At 41.5% G+C, this 20,792-nt stretch overlaps 1 protein-coding gene across 2 annotated transcripts in view; it reads left to right on the plus strand.

Moving 5' to 3' along the window:
• The window catches only part of ppm1bb (protein phosphatase, Mg2+/Mn2+ dependent, 1Bb), a 28,315-nt gene extending 7,870 nt beyond the window's left edge, over positions 1 to 20,445 (plus strand). Inside the window, exons 2-7 of one of the 2 annotated variants that reach the window (XM_030754711.1) lie at positions 6,331 to 7,173; positions 8,924 to 9,041; positions 10,513 to 10,624; positions 12,641 to 12,698; positions 15,594 to 18,906; positions 19,118 to 20,445. In XM_030754711.1, the coding sequence (XP_030610571.1) occupies positions 6,343 to 7,173; positions 8,924 to 9,041; positions 10,513 to 10,624; positions 12,641 to 12,698; positions 15,594 to 15,911 (1,437 nt within the window). In that variant the 5' untranslated portion in view covers positions 6,331 to 6,342 and the 3' untranslated portion in view covers positions 15,912 to 18,906; positions 19,118 to 20,445. The remainder of the gene's footprint in view (positions 1 to 6,330; positions 7,174 to 8,923; positions 9,042 to 10,512; positions 10,625 to 12,640; positions 12,699 to 15,593; positions 18,907 to 19,117) is intronic. The other variant, XM_030754712.1, reaches the window with a different exon arrangement.
• Positions 20,446 to 20,792: the final 347 nt, after the last annotated feature.

The following is a 20,792-nucleotide window of genomic DNA, read 5'->3' on the forward strand; positions in this document are numbered from 1 at the left end:
TGCCTTAAGTTGACTAAACATAAAAATGCTCTTAGGCCACATATTTAAATGAATATATACCAAAGCCAGTGACGCTGTTACTGACTTCAGTGAGGGAACAAAGTAAGATGACCCTTCTGAGGCCTGTACTGTGAAGCAGGAAAATAGTGTCACAGTTCTTGGAAGATCCTGTGGACCTCAGTTATTATTTTTTATTTATTTTTTTTTTCTTACTTTCTTTCCCCAACTGAGCATCCATATGAAATAAATTCATTATGCCTTTTTATTTTTTCTCCTTTTGCCTACAAGCAGTTTGAAAGCAGTTTTCTTGTTCTAAGCTTTAACAGCAATATTATCCTGTAACAGTATCAAATCCTTGACCTTATATAAAATTAGCAATTTTGTTGTTGTTGTTGTTTTTTTTTGTTTATTTGTTCTCATACATTTAACACCACCAGGATTGCAGCAACTACAGTTTAAACAGTCTTGCTCACGGTAACAGAACATCTAAGCAACACATTAATTTATTAGAGTAAAACTATAATTATAGTCAGATCTTCAGGTCACACACACCCAAATCTCTGCATATAGCTTACATACTGTACAGTGCTTTTTTTATCGCACATACTCTCACACCCAGCATTACCTGTTTTACTTTTCTTCCATTGCTGCCAGAACTGTCCATGTTTGTGATTGTTCGTATGCTACCAGTACTGCCTCTTTCATGTGAAACCCTGGCTTAACTTATGACGTCAGTCACTTTTGTGTGATCACTTGATGGGGTTGCAGATGTCGGTGTAAGTGAAAAGGTCATCTGAATACATCATGGTGCAGGTCGCAGGTCATGAAAAAAGGGGAAGAAGAGTTTTTTTTGTAAGTTATTTGTGGGAATGTCAAACATTTAAATGTGTCTTCTTTCCAAGTTGATGTTAGCAATTAACAGTAATGTTGAAATAATGTGCTAGCTTGCAGTTCATTTCTCTCTCTTAGTGGTGCTGTTGTGTTTGTGGTGAGGCCTGTGCACGTGCATGTGTGCAAACTGAGGCTCACCCGTGCTGTTTTAAATAAGTTAAGAAATAATACAGTTATGAAAGTATATGAAGTAGCAGCAATTAGCTGCATCTTCAGTCAGTTCCTTATCCTGCAGATAGGTCCAAGATGGTGGAGCTGAAGTCTGTTTGCTGGCAGTGGTAATTCCTGTTTGGCTCTGCAGCCTCTGTGAGCTACACAGCAGCACCTCGTCTTCACCCGCTGTGGTTTCTGGTTAGAGTGGCCCTCCAGCTCACAGCAGATCTGCAGAGCAGAGTGAGGACTACCGGAGCCAGCTGCAGGTTAAGAGGCTGGAGCTGAAGTCTGTCTGAATACTGGATGAGAGATTTAAGACAGCTAAATGATACAGAAGGCTGTCACAACAGCAGACTGACCTACCTGCCAGCAGGGAAACTATATTTTAAGGACTGGAGGTGGCAGAGAGAGAACTTTTAAAATAATAGCAGTAAAAGAGCAGTTGTAAATTAATTGCATCATTGTCTAAGACCAATGATTAAAAACACAAAATATACTAGGCAGTCATCAATATACCTGGGTGGCCCTGCCACGTGTATATCTGGGAAACGCTGCTTGCTGCCTTTTTCAGTCTGTGTCCTGCTTGTTTGCTAGGCAGCCACTTTGCTCTGTGGCTTTGCTCTTCACAAAAGTTAAATACAACAGTGTTATATTTTATAAATGCCAACCAAGTTTATAAACAGCACCTTGGCAAAGATATGTGTCACATGTAAACATGTCCATGAAACAAAGCTTATGCGTTCCAGCAGCAGTATGAAGCTTAAGGCCTGGGCTATTGGTAATCACCAGGCGACTGACTAACTGGCTGTGTCCTCTTTAGTCATCTTAAAAAGTAATCCATTTTAGTGCTCCCTGTAAAGATACCGTTAGCTATCCAGCCAGGAAAACAGACCAGTATTGCTCAATAAAATTGGATATTGGAAATTTAAAGCAAGGGTTTTTCCTGTGTATAAAAAAAAAAAGGAAGTTTTAACAGTTTTAACAATTTTTTTCAAGTGGGATTTAAGTTACTCAACATTAAAATGCATAGATTTCTGTTAAGTCAGGTAACACAGGTTCTTAGCCTTGACAGTCATGCTCAAAAGACCTGTTTTGAGCCAGGAAAAACCCTGGATAGACAAGCAGCAGTGTGAAGGTGTTGAAGTTCCTGGAGGGAATGAAATGATTTAAAACATCCTATTTTTAACATGTAAGGTCTTAAATAGTTTTCACACACCTTTATATAAAACACTCAGATCAGGAGAAAGCTTCTGAATTACAGTGTATTAATATGTACTCATGGATAATGCTAAAACCCGTGAGTTACCCTTACTGAACAGGATAGCTGTTTTGTATGAACGTGCCTGCTCTGAGCGCAGCATTTGGACACTCCGCAGCATTATGTAATCCCCGACCTTCCACTTCCCTTTTCAAAGCCAGTGTTTTTTTTTTTGCAGGCGTGTCTCAGCATCGGGTGGTGGGGGGGGGGGGGTGTCTGTTTCAACCTGTGGTTACTGCGTGGGTGACAGCAGTTTTGTGGGGGTTAAGTGGTTCAGAGTTCCTTGTTTCAGTCTGATGTCACAGTGCAGATATTTCCTGGGCTTTTCTCTCCTCTGCGTATGTGTTTTTTTTTTTTGTTTTTGCCAGTAGTTTATTGACAGCCATTGTCAGCAAGAGATATCTCATCATATCTGCATGTGTTCTTGCAGTCTGCATGTCTCCTTTCAGGGCTGGCTGCTGCAACTGCCTTAATGGATAGATGATGCAACTCCCCTCTCTTCTCCCTACCAAGCAGCTGAATGTGTGTGTGTGTCTTTTATAGAGCAAGATAGAGAGGGGGATGTCGCTGAATGAAGCCTAGGCTGGATGTTTGCACTGCAGGGTGGGTGGTTGCTAGGCAATAGCAGTGTGTTTGTTTTATTTTTAGAGAGAATCACTGTGGGTGAACATAACACATTTGTCTCTTTCTCATACACATATCTGAGCCCTTTCTCAACATACATTAAAATACAGGCTGCATGAGAGTGGTGGAAGTGAGCTTGACTGAGAAAATCTAGTTGTTACAATCGCGTAGCAGGAAAGCAACAGAAAATGTGAATGGCGTGGCTCACCGCCTCACCCTGGTCATGAAATCTAAACCGGCTTGGCGTATTTATAGAGCATCTTTTTCTCGCACATAGACTGTGCCAGTGCACACATGCGCAGAGCAGACACAAACACACACACACAAACACACATATACGTGAAAGCAGCTGTAGTCACTCTCTGCACGTACCAGCCTTTTTTGGGCACATGGCCGTTGCGTTGTGTGTGTGTGTGTGTGCGCATGCGTGTGTGCACGCATGTGTGAAGTAACAGAGTGAAAGTCAGTATGCAGTCAAGGCTCTTTTGATTTTTTTTTTTTTTTTTTTTTTTTTTTTTTTTTAAATAGCTTATCATTGATTCCAAAATCTCACGAGTGCTTAAACACCAACCATGCATTTTGTAAATTGCTCAGCGCTGTAACAGTTGTTCACATTTAGGTCTGAATTAATTCATATGAAGGGAAAATGCCAGAAGAAAGTGAAAGGCAGTTTTTAAAGACTGTGATCTAGCCAAGATATTTATATAATATTAAGATAAGTGTCCGGTCAGGCTGCTTAAAGTAAGTAAAACGGAAATAATTATTCTGTAAGTGCGGCCTGGTACCAAATGACCCATGGGCTGGTACCGGCCCGGGGGTTGGGGACCTCTGGTCTAGTCGACTAGTTGCGCACATCCCTAGCTCTAGTATGTAGATAATTAGCTGTATTCCCTGTGGAGATCATTATTTAATGTGGAAGGCATGACCTAAACATCATAAATTGTTAAAACAAATGGATAAATGCATCAATATAAAATACTAAGCAAATGGACCAAAACACAAAAATTGTGTTTATTTACCTAATTTATTTGCACTCCATTCATTTCAGCTTAGTGTGTGTGACCCTGTGTGTCTTTCCCACACACGGAGTGAAAGTTGATGCCAATTTACATTTTGTGACATCACTGTAGATTTGGGGTGTAACAATTCTCCAAAACTATGCATCATGCTTATGTTTTTTTTTTTTTGTTTGTTTTTTAAAGATGCAGTCAAAAACAAAACAAACGAGAAGAAGAGAACTTTTTACCGCAGGTCTGATCACTTCTTCATGAACGTGGACATTTCAGCCTTCCCCACACTGCTTTACCTGGGAATAAACAGCTGTTTGTAATATGATTTGGGTCTTGGTTTCAGAAGTGTTACACTCCTACTCTGAGTGCGATAAAATCTTCTCAGCAAGTGTGACCAGCATAACATAAAAATTACATTAATGTCAGTGCAGCTTTTCCATTATTGTCACCTCAACTGAGCATTCTTTGCCATTAAATCACATTTAAGATGCAACTGCTGCAAACATACAGAACTGAATGTTTGCAAGCCTGAAATAACTGCTGATCCTTTGTGGTGACATAGCCTGGTTCCCCCCATGCCATGTCATTTACCTTTCTATCTAGTGAACTAGCAAAAAATAGGCTAGCAAAATATAGACTTCAAATTAGTTAATACTGTTAGAACACAGCTGGCGTTCTAACAGTATTTGTTGTCCATCAGATGAGTTGAGCCTGACTCAGCTTATGTCAGAGCACCACGCAATGTCAATGGCAAGGTACTGAGTTGACAAAAACTTGCGCATTCCTAGTGAATTGCTTCCTAATGGGTGTTTCTACTTTCTCCCTGCATTTGCTGCATCAAAACATAACTTAACTGCTAACTTTCCAGAGCAGTAAAATCCCTCCTGATGATGTAAACTGCTTCCCATTGTCGGCATCCAAAAAAAAAGTCATGGATACGCAGGGCCTTGAAATGTTAAGAACTGATGACGTCTGCCCGCCTGACACCACTGGCTTTAATAATTAAAAGGCTGATTGTGATTAACTCGTGGACAAAGAGGTTTTCCGGATTTAGAGTGAACAAGGTTTATGTAGAGGCAAAAACCAAACACTACTCAAAGTCAGATTTCATTCAGCTCTTGGCAGCAGAGAATTTAGACCCTGCTGATTCCATAATGCCACTCCATTTCCCAACAACAAGTTAACTAATGGTATTGGTTACCGTGTGTTCAGAGTGAAAGAGACTCTGTGTGTGCTCAGTGAAGCTTTTACAGTGTAATCCTCAACTCTGGTTCCTCCTCAGCTATCTTTGTCTCGTTAGGCTCTCTAGCTTTCACATCTATTGAGTAATTAAAAGCTCTCTGCACTCACAGTATGAAGCAACCTACTGAACTACTGACATCAAAAATCGGTGATTTAGATAGATTTAGAGGACAAAGCATGTCATTATGTACTTTAGCATGTTTGCTGTAGATTTGCCAAAAGCAGCTGTTAGTTGCCCTAACAGATATAACCTTTTCAATTTATTCGAGCTTGGGATCTCTATGAGAAGTACACTGGCTTGTGTACTACAGTAAGCAATAATCAGCTGCCTCTCAAGTGAGTATGCTGTCCCACAGTCAGATTCTGACTCTCTCTTGGACTGCAGTTGGTGGTACTATTCACTTTCTGCTCTGCAGTCCCGGTGAGCTCGGCATAGCGGCACATTAAAACTGTTTTTGCCATTTTTGTTTGGAGTCGCCCTCCAGTTCACAGCCGATCACCTGAGGACTGCCATCAACAGCTGCAGTTGAGGAGTTAAGAAATACTTTATTCATCCCAGATAGTATATTGGAGGGACAGCTCAGGTTGAGCAGTTTGGAAGGCTGAGATGGTTTGGACATGGGCAGAGGAGTGTTAGTGGATATATTGAGGACGACCACAGAGCAGATTCACAGATGTGGTGAAGGAGGATATGCAGGGGGTTGGCTTGACAGAGGAGAATGCTAGGGATGGCATGAGATGGAGGCAGCAGAGATCCCTAAAGGGAGCAGCCAAAAAAAGATGACAATCCCTGATTTGGGAAATTATCCAATTATGAGACAAGATGGTGATATCAAGAATCATAACAATAGCAGCCTGATCAGCCTGCCATTAGGGAAAAAGAAAATGTGAAGGGTGTGGGGACTGTTCATTATTAGTGAATAGATAGAAAATGCTAAAATTAGTTGCTAGGACATACCTTGGCAGCTGGCCATAGTAAAATCTGTGTGGGAGCCACTGACCACAGGTCCAATTCTAACTCAGTATACAAACTCAGTGTTGATGTCAGTTGCTGACTTGGTGAAAGAGAGATTGTTTTCTTTTTCCTTGACGTTTATGGTGTGATGTTTCTTTACTGAGTTGCCTTCTTCTCTTCCTCTGATCACTCTCTAGCTATAGGCAGCAATGGGTGCATTCCTGGACAAGCCGAAGACGGAGAAACATAGTGCCCATGGTGAGGGCAATGGGCTGCGTTATGGCCTAAGCTCCATGCAGGGCTGGAGGGTGGAAATGGAGGATGCCCACACAGCTGTGGTGGGCCTTCCCCATGGACTCACTGACTGGTCCTTCTTTGCTGTCTATGATGGTCACGCTGGCTCCCGGGTGGCCAACTACTGTTCCGGCCACCTGCTGGAGCACATCTTGTCAGGAGGGGCTGAATTTGGTTCAGGACCCGGCTCCGTGGAAGGCGTGAAGGATGGCATCCGCTCTGGCTTCCTGAACATTGACGAGTATATGCGCAGCTTCTCTGACCTGCGGCAAGGCCTGGACCGCAGCGGATCAACAGCCGTGTGCGTGCTGCTCAGCCCGACCCACCTCTACTTCATTAACTGCGGCGACTCGCGGGCTGTGCTGAGTCGAGACAGCAAGGTGGGCTTCTCCACCCAAGACCACAAGCCCTGCAACCCACGTGAAAAGGAGCGCATCCAGAATGCTGGCGGCTCAGTCATGATCCAGAGGGTAAATGGCTCCCTTGCTGTGTCCCGGGCCCTGGGGGACTACGACTACAAATGTGTGGATGGTAAGGGCCCTACGGAGCAGCTGGTGAGCCCTGAGCCTGAGGTGTGTGTGTTGGAGCGGGTGTCCGAAGGAGACGAATTTATAGTGCTGGCGTGCGATGGAATCTGGGATGTCATGTCCAACGAGGAGCTGTGTGAGTTTGTCCGCTCACGGCTGCTGGTGTGTGACGACCTTGAGAAGGTCTGTAACTCGGTGGTGGACACCTGCCTGCACAAGGTAAGCTGTTTCACTTTAAATCTACATTGTATATGAGAAAGTGTGCATAAAGATAGCTGCTTATCAGCTTGTATTTAACTTTACATCTGTAGAATGTGACTCAGATTTTAAATAAAGCTTGTTTGCTGATAGGATTATTTTAAATGCAAAAATGTAACCTTAACGTGTGTCCATGGGGCAGAGCTATGTTGCACATAAGACTAGAATGTTTGAAAGCTTACTTGCTGTATGAAAAATGAAGAAATCCTGGTGAATGTACAAGGTAAACATCTGTTTAGAAGTCTTTGCTCATGTTTTTGAAAATGATTGGTTATTTTAAATAGTGAAAAAAATCTTTGAAGGTTTCCTTTTATTCTAATATACTAAATGTCAGACCAGATCTGGTTATTAGAGTTGAGGAAATGATGACTGAAACAAAAGCTTTTCAGAGAATACCGCAGATTTTAGTTCTATTTGTGGCAATAGCGGTGTTAGAGGCATGTGCCTATTAAATAATACTGTTTGGAGTATTGGAGTCTCACTCCAACTGCAGCTGGTTGTCCTCCAGATCTCCAGAGCAGAAACAGGACCACTGTTGGAACCTTGACCTGCTGTCTAAGACTCAGTCGGGCTGCAAGATGAGGGGTTCAGGCAGCTAAATATAGAATATTAATATATTAATGATATAGAAGACATATACAAGAACAGCCTGGCCAGCAATCGAGGCAATAGGTAAACAGAAGACAGGAAAGGCCAGAGCTGGGATAGAAGTGACTGAACCTTTACAATATGAGTGAATGATTTTTCAGTATTTTATGGATGGTGTCGTGTCTTGGATGGATTTTCTTTTAAATTGCTAAATTAGTTGCCCAAAACACTTGGGCTGCAGTTAATATGCTTGGGCAGCTCGCCCAAGTGAAGTGTATTTGTGGGAAATGACTGCCACGTTTCTTAATAGAAATCTAAAGCTATGTAAAGTGGCTGAATATAGTGTACAATAGTAAATGATGGGCAGTAGCGTCACAGTGTAAGGAAAATAATTCAAATCTAAATAATTAAAATACATTACATTTCACATTAAGAAGTAAGGTGATGAATAATGCACTAGTGCTTTAAATTCTGTTAATATCCATTGGCCCTCTCAGCTATTGATTTAAGATAAAGCAGGAATGGCTGTTTGCCTTAGCAGAACAACATCATAGACTATTATCCTATTATACTATTATTTTTGTGTCTTGGGTACTCCAAGAACCAGTGAGTGCACAGCACCTTGTTGGACAGGTAATCTCAAGTAACAGCTACACACCGCCATAAATTTCCTCTGCTGCCACGGCTTTTTGTCATGTATGTGTACACTTAGAGAAAGTTACTGTGACCACATGCACTTTTACAAGGTAATGACAAGGTGGCTGCCCATTTGGTTAAAGGCCAAAGAAGTGTGTGCCCTATAAAGGCCAATTAATATACTGTCCAGTGTTTTACACTGGCCCTCCTGCCAATGAAATGCAGCAAATGCCCATAAAGACAGTGAAATATAAGTGTTAGAGGTGTATAATGAGACATTTTGGAGCTAAAGCAGTTACCTCATTAACTGATTGATTTTTACTTTATTATTATTTGCTTATTTTTCTGATTCTGGCTTTTGTTTCTTACATAGGTGTACATAGTTGTCAAGATATTTGTCTTGGGTTTATAAAACAAGTGCACAAGAACCTTTTCTTGTCACGTTAAGGTTATTCTTCACTGTCTCTCCCCAATCTTCACTCTGCAGGGGAGCAGGGACAATATGAGTGTGGTGCTGGTGTGTTTCTCCGCAGCTCCAAAGATCTCAGAGGAGGCTGTGAAGAAGGAAGAGGAATTGGATAAATACCTGGAAACTCGTGTTGAGGGTCAGTACTCTGATCACACACCCACCTACCATAAACTGTAACTGTGTACTTAATTGAATTTTAAACTTCAGTTACAATTTTGGATGATACAGACTAAATAATCCTTGTGCCTTTTTTTTTTGGTAGTAGTAGTAGTAATTGTCTTATCTTGCCTTTCATCACACCCCTTTCCTTTTATTCTTCCATAAAAGCCAAAATTCACTCATTATCAGGCAATGGCAAGTTTAGTTGTTTTTGTTTTTTCAGTTGAATTCTAATTAAAGTTCAAGGAAATCTACTTAATTAAAAATGATTTTTACAATTTGTATCCTAACATTACTGACAATTTGTACAATATTTATTATTATATTAAACAGGATAGGCTTAATATTGTTCTTTTTTTTTTTTTTTTGGAGAAAGGAACATTGCTTTATATGTCAACATCTTTCCTGTTTTGTAAGTACACGAAGTAAACTGTCACAACGCCACATATACTGTGGTTGAAACTTGTGGTTGGTTATCATGAACTGTCATAGTTCAGCCTTTTTCTAAAGGGCAAGGGAAACGCACACACAAGCTCACGTAAGTGCTTTGATTCTGTATCGTCTCAAGAGCTTGAAAAATGGATGAGTGGACTTTAAGTTTTTGAAAACATTTCACCTCTCACCCAGACGCTTCTTCAGTTTTTAAACCAGAAGGTGGAGGCTCCCAGGTATTTAAACCCTACTGAGGGGGGATGTCCGCTTTTAGAGGTGTTTGGTGACTCACTATTAATCATGTGTGTCATCATATGAGCCGTGGTGTGAAAGAGGCGTGGGTCATTATAGCAGGAGTTTTGTGCGAAACCACTATGACACCTTGCCCTACCCTGTCGTGACCTATTGATGTCACTTGGCATAAGGTGTGAGTTGCGATTGTGAAGACTGCATTGTAGGTGGCTGACAGCTGGTGTGGTAAGCCGCTACCTCTGTTCACAGTGGACATAGATAGCTTCTTTTACTCCTCTTTCAAACCTTCTGTCTTCCTAGTCCAGAATGTGAACATTGGCATCCTCAAAAGAGTGCTGTTCATCCTTAAGGTGCAGAAGTACAGCTGATTCCTGTTGATGTGATTAATAGTGGGTCCACCTCTGGGGTTTTAAAAACCTGGGACTCTCCACATTTTGGTTTTAGAATTGAAGAAGCCGTGAACCATCTTCAGAAACTTAAAGTCCAGTTGCCTTTTTTTTTTCTTCTTCTTCAAGCTCTTAAAACTACCATGACCTGGCTGACTGAGAACCTGCACAGACATTTAGATTTTGTGTTTATAACGTGAACATAAGCATTTTTTAGGTAGTACAAATGTTTTAAATATGCAGCTGAGTGCTGAAGCAGAAGGCAAGCAGCAGTTTGGCTGATTTACTATGGGCGAATTCTCAGCCTCTGTAGAGAAAGGTGGTGGTTAGATTCTAAAAATGGTGTATAATGTACTGTGTTGTTGTATTTGTCTGTAGAGCTTATGGGGAACTGTGGGGATGCAGGAGTCCCTGACCTGGTATCTGTCCTAAGGAGCATTGCTACAGAGAACATCCCCAACCTTCCCCCTGGTGGAGGCCTGGCCAGCAAGTAAATATACAAAAAAAAAAATTGCTTTTTATACACTTAGAACTTTATTTTTGACTATTAATTAATGTTTAGAAAATTGTCACCAGGATGTTAAATTCATATACACGCTTGGTTCACCAATAACAACTTTGTTTGAATAGCACATTTCTTATTGTAGTTATGAAGGCCGTTAACTAGAGCACAAGAGATGAAGAGTTTCACTAGGATTTGGAGTGATCAGAATGATTGTGTGACTGGCATGGATGGACTGCTCAAAGCTGTGAGAGTAGTGCCAAAGCTTTGACTGTCCTATAGCTTTTTATTGAGTCTTCATCCTGAATGTTCAGAGCTGAGCCCTGAATATTTCTTGTCCTTAATGACACTGGTATTTTGATGTAGCATCAAAACTGAGCTGAACTGAATTTAATTGTGGAGGGAACAACAGAAGACACACAGAGCCGTGTCGGAAACAACGTTTCACAGGACTCTATGCAGTCCTTTGGAAACCTAAGCACACCTTAATGCTTCCATAGGCTAAGAGGATAAGCAGCTGCCAGGTGCTGCTAATCAAATAAACTCGATTAATTGATCATCAGCAAGTGTGACTACCTCTATGAAGGTTTTGGCAGTTTGCAGATATTTCTGACAATTATGGTTGTATAAGCTGTGGATGGGATTAGGGTTTTACTTTATTTTTTTTTAAATAGAACTGCATCGAGTCCTGTGAAAACTCCCTTCTTCACTTGACTGTCTCATGTTACTTTTTACAGCGAGTTCAGCAGTTTGCATTGTTTCTGGTTTTTAGTCACATTTGAACACAGGAATTAGTATTTTTTTCTTCTCTCGAGTATCAGAACTAATACCTACCATATTAAAATGCCTGCCAAAATACAGCTGTTAATAGGATAGATCTGAAGTGTGTCACATTGCCTGATTCTTACAATAGCCAATATCAACTTTAATTAAATGCTGGCAGTATCACATGGCATGCAGGGGGAAAAAAATCAAGTATTTACACATGTGCTACAGTAACTTCATTAACACAGGGATCAGATGCAGCTGACAGTAAATAAGGTTTTGTGTTCTTCTTCTGCACATCCTACAGGTCAATGGTAAACGCAGATTTCAAGTTTAAAAGGTGCAATAGTTTGAAATAATGCAGCTCTTCTCTGAATGAATCCCTTGCTCCACCTGAGCTGTCAGATATATCCAGAGATGCCATTTATACACACATGCTCCCCAACTATTTCTCAAAGAAGACTTTGCCCTTGTGTCGAAAACACAACCGTTCTCCTTTAACTGCTGATTGGTCTGAAGTGACCCACTGTTTGTGCAGTTAAACACAGGCACAAAACCTGTGCTTACATTGACCCGTTACTTTGCACTGTTGATGGATGGCGTTATTGAAATTAATTTGTTTATAAATTAGTGTATTGTCAGTAGGTCACCTGCAGAACTTTCCTCTCCCACTGAAATCATGGCCTCAAGCTAATTTGAAATGCTTAGTAAATCAAAATTTTGATGATTTTAACAGCATGTTTTACTAGGAGAGAGGCCGTTTAATGCCATTTAATTTAATTTAAACCCACAAGCTGAAATAGGCTGGGTTCCTTTAAAATGTGGGAATATATTGATTCTGTGTTTTTTAATCCCACCTTAATTTCTGGAAGCTTATATTTGGGATTTAACCACTTTTCTGATTATTAGACAAGAAAAAAAAAAACCTTCTGGATTCAGGGATGAAACACTGAGAAAAGCATGAGTCCGCACGCACAACAACCTGGGATAAACATCCTGTTTAAAACTCCAACACATGTAGAAAACACAACGTCATGACACTGACTGCACACATTAATATAAACATCATGTCGTCTCTCATGCATGAATGGTGGATTCTTGAAAATTGACTAAGTTGCTTTAAACTCCATTAAGTCATCAATCAATATCCATTTACTAAGACTGAACAGAGACTGCATTATGTTGGGAGTTGTTTATCTCCTCTAAGCAGCGATCTGTGTGCTGTTTGTTTGTTTGCAGGCGGAGTGTGATCGAGGCGGTGTACAACAGGCTGAACCCTCACAGAGAAGAAGAAGGGGTGAGTTAACCTCTTTTTGAACCCCCTCAGCCTTTCACCCAGCCTCAACTTAACCTCACAAACAAACACCAGCCCAGACAAGGACACTCTCTTTCTGTGTGTTGCTGTATGTATGTGTGAGAGCAAGGGAAAAAAATGAATGTGATGTAAGTGTGAAAGATGGTGGAGGATAGACTAAACAGAATAACCTTGACAAGCTGAGGGAAAATCAATTGACTGGATTCCATGTTGAAAAGCACAGAAGCTCCATGCGGTCCATTTCTATTTTACATTTATCATTGAAACGGGTTGTATAGCAAGACCTTGCTAAACCTGTTGAACCTCTCAGCAACGAGTGTGTATCCTTTAAACCGCTGACTTTATATAGTTAATGCTTCACAAACCTGGTTTGGAAAACATCTAGGAAGCCTGGTAACTGGAAACGATTCAAAGGAACCTGCTAGCTTCTTTTGTTATATTAAATATTGACTTCATGTTACTGATAAAATCAGTAGTCATTGCTCTTATGATAGACTCATTCATTCATGTTTGACATGCTCAATATGTGCACATAAACAAGTGCTTGTAGACACAGAGGACATATAAAACATACTTTTAATGACCTCATTGGGAATCCCTTTTCTTTTGTTTATGTGTGTGCGTGTGTGTGTGTGTGTAAATGTCTTGATTTGTTGTCACCCCAACGGAAACATAAGTTCTCACATTCCACTGCAACCCATTCATGAATTGAGTCACTGAATTTGGACCCAGATTTGTTTGTGATATTTTTTTTGAACTTCAAGATGAGGTCTCCCAATTTGTCTTATTTCAGTTTGATATGCATTTGTGAAGATGCAGCCTGAAATGTCCAGTTTTTCTCTTTCTCACAATGTTAAAAAAAAAAAAAAAAAATTCCTAGGCCTCACATCTGGGGAAAAAAAAAATTCAAATCTGTGCATAAATTTTGGAGAACTCAGGCCAACAGACAAACCAATTCCGAAGAAGGCAATTGATTATTTGGTGTTTTCTGCCCTGTATTTTTTTTTTTTTTTTGACATGGTGGAAATCAATGTAAACCAAAGAAAAATAAGATTAGAGGAATTATTGTTCTTTGTTACATTTAACCAGTATGCACACTGCTTACAAAAAAATGTCAGGATCATCTGTGCTTTAATTAGCTAATTAAAGTGTCCATGCTGCATTGTATTTGTTGCTTGTCTAAGAAATCTGAAACCCATGATTATGGAAATTAAGTTGAAGTATTAAGTAATACGTCCCTGGATTCTGTTTTGACACCACCACAGGCACTTGCTCAGAAATATTGGTTCTGTGACTCCTAATTTAAAAAGGTAAAACCCACAGCTGATTTAAGTTGCTGTATTTCCAGTTTGTCTCATTGTGCACCTCTGCACTGCTTTCAGCTCAGTTGTTTTCACATCAAAGCTACTTTCAGTTTTTCTCCTCATTCACGAGCTGTCGACACAGCAGGTAACGCCGTGTGTTTGATTTGGCAGATTTTTACGCCGGATACCCTTCCTTATGCAACCCCTATGGAGCTATGGAGCCACTAGCTGTTTCCCCATCGGTCACAGGAATACCCACTCTGACAATGTGCACATGTGCAGTTGCTGGATCTCCTTCACTGTGCCCTTAAATTTAAATTTCACTGCAGGCTTGAGAACAAATGAATATCAGCCAGGTCTCCTGAGTACTGTGGGCAGCCAAAAAAATCTCTGCTTTTGAAATGTTTCCAGTGCTAGCACACATTGGCCTCAGGTGCCACAGTTGAAGATGTTTATGGTGAATGTCCACTCTGAGGCAGCTCAGGACAGTAAAGTAGAACCCATCACTGATGGTGTGACCCAGGCAGGAAATTCACAGCAAGCAACAAAGCAAATCAGGCTCCTGACCTGATACGATGGCTTCAGGTATGGGCACTGCAGAGTCCCCCGCTGAAAACTGGGGAAAGACCAAGATCATCTCCTCAGCAACAATCACTGGCATGAATGTTTGGTCAGTTTGACACACAGGCTGATGTTTGAGGTCTACAGTTAAACAGCAACTGTTCATGTGGTCAGACATCCACGAGGCCGTCTAAAAATATCAGGGCCAGAGATGCACAAGGAGGCAATGTTGACGGAGAACGTACACAAGATTTTTGGTTTTTAAGGGCAGAGTCACAGAATCTTTTCTGATAGCACCTTGTATAAATAAATATATAAATGTTATAGCACACAATCAAATTGATTCATAAAACTGGGGCATGTTCGGTTTAGTTTAAAATGTTCAACACTGTGCAGTGACAATCAAAAGATAAATAATACGAAGTATATACAGCTGCAAATAATGTAATAGCAACTGGAAAAAGACTAAATTTAAACTTAAGAACTCTGTTTATACTCCAGGAAATGTATATGCTGTCAGAGTAGGGAATCTCACATTTAGCATCTTTAAAGGAAGCTGCGACGGCTGCAGGCGTTTTTACAGATGTCTTTGTTCTGAAGCTGCGATCAGTGTCAGGTCTTGAACAGCCCATCAGGGTGAATGTGAAGGGGTGTGTGTGTGTGTGTGTGTGTGTGTGAATGCATGGGTGTGTTTGTTGTATTAATGTCAGTGGAGTCTTCCCTTGCAGGCTCTTTTCTTTGGGTTTTGTTGGTACTGATGAGTCTCCCCCCCTCCCCTTGTTACAACACACAGCAAATATCACAAGGGGTTGTTGATCAGAGGGTCAGAGGTAGCGTTTGCACGGTCCTGTCCGTCTGTGCAAGTATGTCTTTTGACGCTGCTGTATGGTAGATATTTGTGTACGTGTGTATGATGTGCCACTGCTTGCAAGGTGGTGTTTATACATGTGTGTTGGTGTGTGTTTGACCATGGAGCGTGCCTGTAGAGTCTGACCCTGGCGTGTCACCTCAGGCCTGTGCGGGGGGAGAGGAGGAGGAGGAGAGTGAGGAGGGAGGTGGCAGCACGGCAGCTCATCTGCTGGAGGCTCTTCGGCAGTTCCGCCTGCACCACCGGGGGCAGTACCGCACGGTGCTGGAGGAGTCCCTGGCTGCCTACCATCTGCGGGGGGAGAGCGCTGGGGAGAGAAGGAGGACGACCGACGACTGTGACAGCCAGGACGAACCTGCCTCCCCTCCCTCTCCCCCTTCGCCCCCGCCCTCACCCGCCATTGCAGAGCCGGAGGCCAGCCAAGATGAGCCTATCCCAAAGTCTGATCCCTCCTCTGACTGAGCATCTGCCCGTATACCCATTCACCCTCTCATCCATCCTACCCCAGAGCTCTAGTGAGATGCGCTATGACCTCTCCTCCTCTGTCCTTCATCACAGAACTTGAATGGTCACATGGGCTATGTCCAACTCTGTACTCAATAATTCACTTGGAACAAAACAAAACAAAAAAAAAAATAGTGTCCTTCTGTCCATTCAAGTTCTGTTTCTGAGACACTTGTATACCTTAGATGTAATGAGGACTCTTTGATTTCCCTTTTTGTTTCTCCTCACCACTTTGGCTTGGATTCCCAAACTTCAACTTGACCACATAGACTGTTTACCACTAAAAAAAGAAAAAAAAGAAAAAAAAAATACATATATTATTACATGCAAAAGCGACTAGTGAAGCCAAAGTGAACTTTGCACTCTATGGCCTACATTTATCACTATTTGCTTCTGGCTGACCCCACCCTCAACCCCACCCTCAAGCCTCATCCTCACAGCTTCTTACAGTGGAGGAACTGACAAAGAAAAAAAAGAGGAGACAATCTGAACTACAGCTGTGCAACACACTGCACTGTCTCCAGGCCTACTCCATCTACAGACTCAGAACACACTCTCTTCTTGTGTTTATGTATGTGTGTTTATGCGTGCGTGTCTGCATGAGTTTGACTGACCCAGCAAGAGCCCAGTCATCACTACTGAAATTTGTGTTTCTGATAAGTTGTAATACGTGACAGTTAACCCATCTCTCAGCATGCTTAGCAATGGTAGGTTGTTCAAACCAATCTTCCACATTATTTCATCTTAAAACACTGCCTCATAAGGACCCGTAGAGATTAAAATTGCTTTCTGGTTGATACTTTTATTGGGTAAGGGTGGAAGGTTTTCCAGAGGATGTTGAGACGCAGCCTCTTTGAACACCAGAAAGCAAAATTAGTAAATGGATAAAATTACCAGACCTTCTTGATGCCACGCGTTCAGTGATGTTTTTCGCAACTAGACATAGCTACAGTAGTTTGAAAGGCTAAGCACTACACTACATGTGACCTACCTTTGTGCTAACAACTGTTTGAGTTGAAATACTATCGAAGGCATGTTCACAGCTTAGCACTAGCATTTCAAACTGGAAACGGGAGCCTTACTAAGAAAATGTTAGCATTAGATAGCCTAACCTATTGAATGCTAACTGTAGACTGTATCTAAAAGATGGATGTAGTTTAGGCTCTGGAGAGTGAAGAATGCAGAAGTGCCTTAAACCTGCATTTCTTCTAATAGCCAGCAGGTGGGTGGCGACTCTGTTTTCAAAAAGATGTCCTGTTGTATAGATGGGGGGAAAAAAAGACACTTTTTGCTCATTGCCGTACGACTCAGTGAAGACGCTCTGTGGTTTAAAGTCTTATATAATACAACATGATTTTCATTTTGTAAATTATGGTCCCCGTTAGGGTAAAAATGCCTTAGGGCAGGCCTACCTTCTCCCCAGCTCACAGTCAGATTAACTTCTCACTTGTTTAAAAACATCACCAACAGCAAAAACTCTAAGCTTGAGACTTCACAATAGGACTTCACTAACCTGTGGGTGAGGTCACGGCGGCTACAGCTATCTTTTATATGCCGTCTATGCTGCACACCTGTTGTTAGCAATCTTACCAAAGCACAGCTGAATCTAAAAGCTGCTATTCTGGCAAAGTGCATAGATTGCTGAAAGTCAAACTGTTAAAAAAAAAGAAGCTTATTACTGCTGATGAGATTAAACAATTTACTTTAGGGTAACAGTACGGTCCCTCCTCTTGGAATTCCCCCGCTTTAATTAGTTCTGTCAGTCTAAAGGTAGCACTTCATGTGGGGTGGCGACCGCAAGTGTTTCTGCCTTCTTTCGATTTGACCAAAATGTTGGACTGACAGCTCCGTATTACCTTACAAAATGACACACATCTAAATGCTGGGTTTAGCATGTGAACAATGAATTACACTTAGACTGCAGTTCATATGTTTTATGTGAGATGGGTTTTTTTTCTCTGTTGTCTGTAATCAGTTCACAGTATCAATAATCGAGGCTTTCCTGAAGTCCCCTGTAGCTTCTGTTGAAAACCCACATGCAGCATATTGTATTCCTCACAGTTTGCACCGTTGCCTGTTCAAAACGACTCAATCGCAAACACTTACCTCGGTGTAAAAGTTTAATTGAAGCTGACCTCTTGACCTACAGGGTTTGTTTCTTATTCAGGTAGAGGGAGGTTACTGTGAGTCTGTACATGCCCTGTATTCTGGTAATGCATGCACTTACCTTTTCAGTATCTAAAACACTTAACTATCAAAGGGGAGGTGACGCTAAACAGTGTGCGTATGGTTGCGTGCTTGTGTGTGTGTGTGTGTTATATTTCTATGATTTCTATGTGGTTGTGTGGAACAGATAAATTCTGCAAATGAATAAATAAAAAGGATTCGAGGTGTAACACAATGATTTGTGTCAAGTGTGTCTTTCACTGTAAACTAACTGTATAGCTTTATTTCTTGGGTTTTAATTAATCAATTAAATTTTTTTTTTGAGGGCCCTGTACCAAATCAGTCACAGTTGCAGTTTACGGGTAGTCATAAGGGGTACAAAAACCCATTCAAAAGTGATTGTGTTTCATGATTAATCATCACAATCCCAAGGCAACATGGTGGCATTTGTTACAAGACCGTTCCCTGACACTTTCAGTAGACATTTCCAGTATCATTTACTCCATTTAATGTGTTGTGTGTGTGTCTGTGTAGGCTGTGAAGTATTTGGAAACAGCTAAAGCTTCCTCGCTCTCCTCTGTCAGCTGTTAGCGCAAGCCTTGACCTCGTCTCGGCCGCTTGAAGATGTTGTAAAGTGCCGTCGCCTTTAAAACAAAAGCAGCTCTCAGGTTTGAAAAGTCAAACTGAGCGAGGAGCGAGAGGAAGCCGTGTAGACGATAGGGACTCCATTCTCTCCATTCCTCCCCTGTTTTTCAGTCTGACAGCTGGCCTTGTGATTCTCCGCAAGGTGAGTCATCAGAGGTTCTGGTTGTGCAGGGGAATATCACGGCTTTCCACCATTAACCAATTAATTTGAATATGTTAAAAAATGGGAGGGGGTGAGGTTGAAAGTTTGCCATTATTTAAGACTTCTGGAACAGTTTAATAACTATATGCTATGAAAGAAATAACAAAGCTAACACACCTCTCTCCTCCCCTTTTTTTTTCTCCTCACTCAGAGTGCTGGTGACCTGGATGACCCCTGGTAGCTGCGACAAGAACACCCCCACCCCCCCCCCCCACCCCCTCCTGGTGATCCACGCATCCACTCGGGGAGGAGGAATGTCTCTCCATTGCGCCATGTCTTTCTCTACTAAAAGAGGGCATGTGGTGTGTGCTGGAGTGCGTGAGTGTGCGTATGTTGGTTGTGCGTGTGTGTTTGTGTGCGTGTGCGCGCGTTTGCAGCAGTGGGATGACGACGACGACGAAGACAACTACACACACGCATACTGCTTTAAACTTGGAGGAAAAACCAGAATCACTTCTCTGAAAAAAGATTTTATGAACTGAAGCATTGTGATGGTAGAGATGATTTTTACCATTGAGGTGTTTTTTTTTGGTTTCTTTTTTTTTGTTGTTGTTGTTTTTTTCCCCCCATTTTCTTTTCTTGAATGTTGATGCCTGACCTTACAATGACATGAGGACCTATTATGTGTGTGTGTTAGTGTGTATGCGAGAGAGTTTGTGTGTGAGAGTGTTTCGAGGAGGGCCAAGAGGAGACAAATGGTGGATAAAGACTTTGTATGTAATTCTTCTTCTCCTGGACATTTTTTTTTTTTTTTTTTTTTTTTGTGCTCCTGGGTCTGATTAATGCCTAACACCCTTGCTTCTTCCCTCTTAAAAGACACACACACACACACTCTCTCTCTAACTCACACAGACACACAAATCAATAACCACCCCCACCCCCACTTCCACCTGTGCACGTATGTGATGTGCCACCTTTGCAGGGCACTGCATGAGGACTTTGGTTCTACATGTACAGCTACGTGGTTTTTCTAATCAACCAGAATGGACGGCCATTGGACTAAACTCGGAGGGACCTCTGGACACTGATAGGCTTCTGAGGTTTAAAACACAAAGATGACTTGGATTTTATTTTTGTTCACGCTGTTAGGATGATGATGATCATCATGATAGGGAAATGGCAGGTTTTCACTGAAGAGCTGAGGGCAAGTTGGACTCATGGCTTCGTGGTTGTTGGGTTTGATTGGGGGGTAGGTGGGTGGGGTTCAGTATGCTCCCTGGTCTGCCTTCCCACCATCGCAGTTGGAGGTGCACATGATGACAGACTGTCCTTGCAGAAGAGTTTTTTTTTTTTTTTTTTTGTTTTGTTTTTTTTTGATGTTGTCCATGAGGTTACTAGCTGCTCGCTGTGTAGAGTGAGTGAACTCCCTGTTTTAACCCTGTTCCTGGTTCTCAGACTGCATTGGTAATGTTTGTATTGCTGTTGTTTGATTGCACTCACATTTGATTACAGAAAGCGTCTATATATGAAATAAAATACCTGCCAAGGATCCAGTCGTGGCTGCGTAATTCACAAACAGAAGTCATATCTTTTTTGGGTGTTTGTTTAAAAAAAAAAACACACAATATATGTTTACCGCCAGAGTAAAATGAGGTTTAGGAAGTACTAATTTATTTATTTTTGCAAGCCTTTTCTCCTTATATGAAGTCGTGTGAGCCTTAAATTATTCACAGAATGCTTTAAGTGCTGCAGTTGTGGTCAGACGTTTACATCCACTCATCATAGGCATGAATGTCATGGTGAATTTGGGGCTTTTAATGATTTCTTTGAACTGTTGTTTTTCCAGAGTGTAACGATTTTACAGCATGCACAAGTTTAAATTTATC

This window comes from Archocentrus centrarchus, chromosome 19, assembly GCF_007364275.1.
Source record: "Archocentrus centrarchus isolate MPI-CPG fArcCen1 chromosome 19, fArcCen1, whole genome shotgun sequence".
NCBI classification, from domain to species: Eukaryota; Metazoa; Chordata; class Actinopteri; order Cichliformes; family Cichlidae; genus Archocentrus; species Archocentrus centrarchus.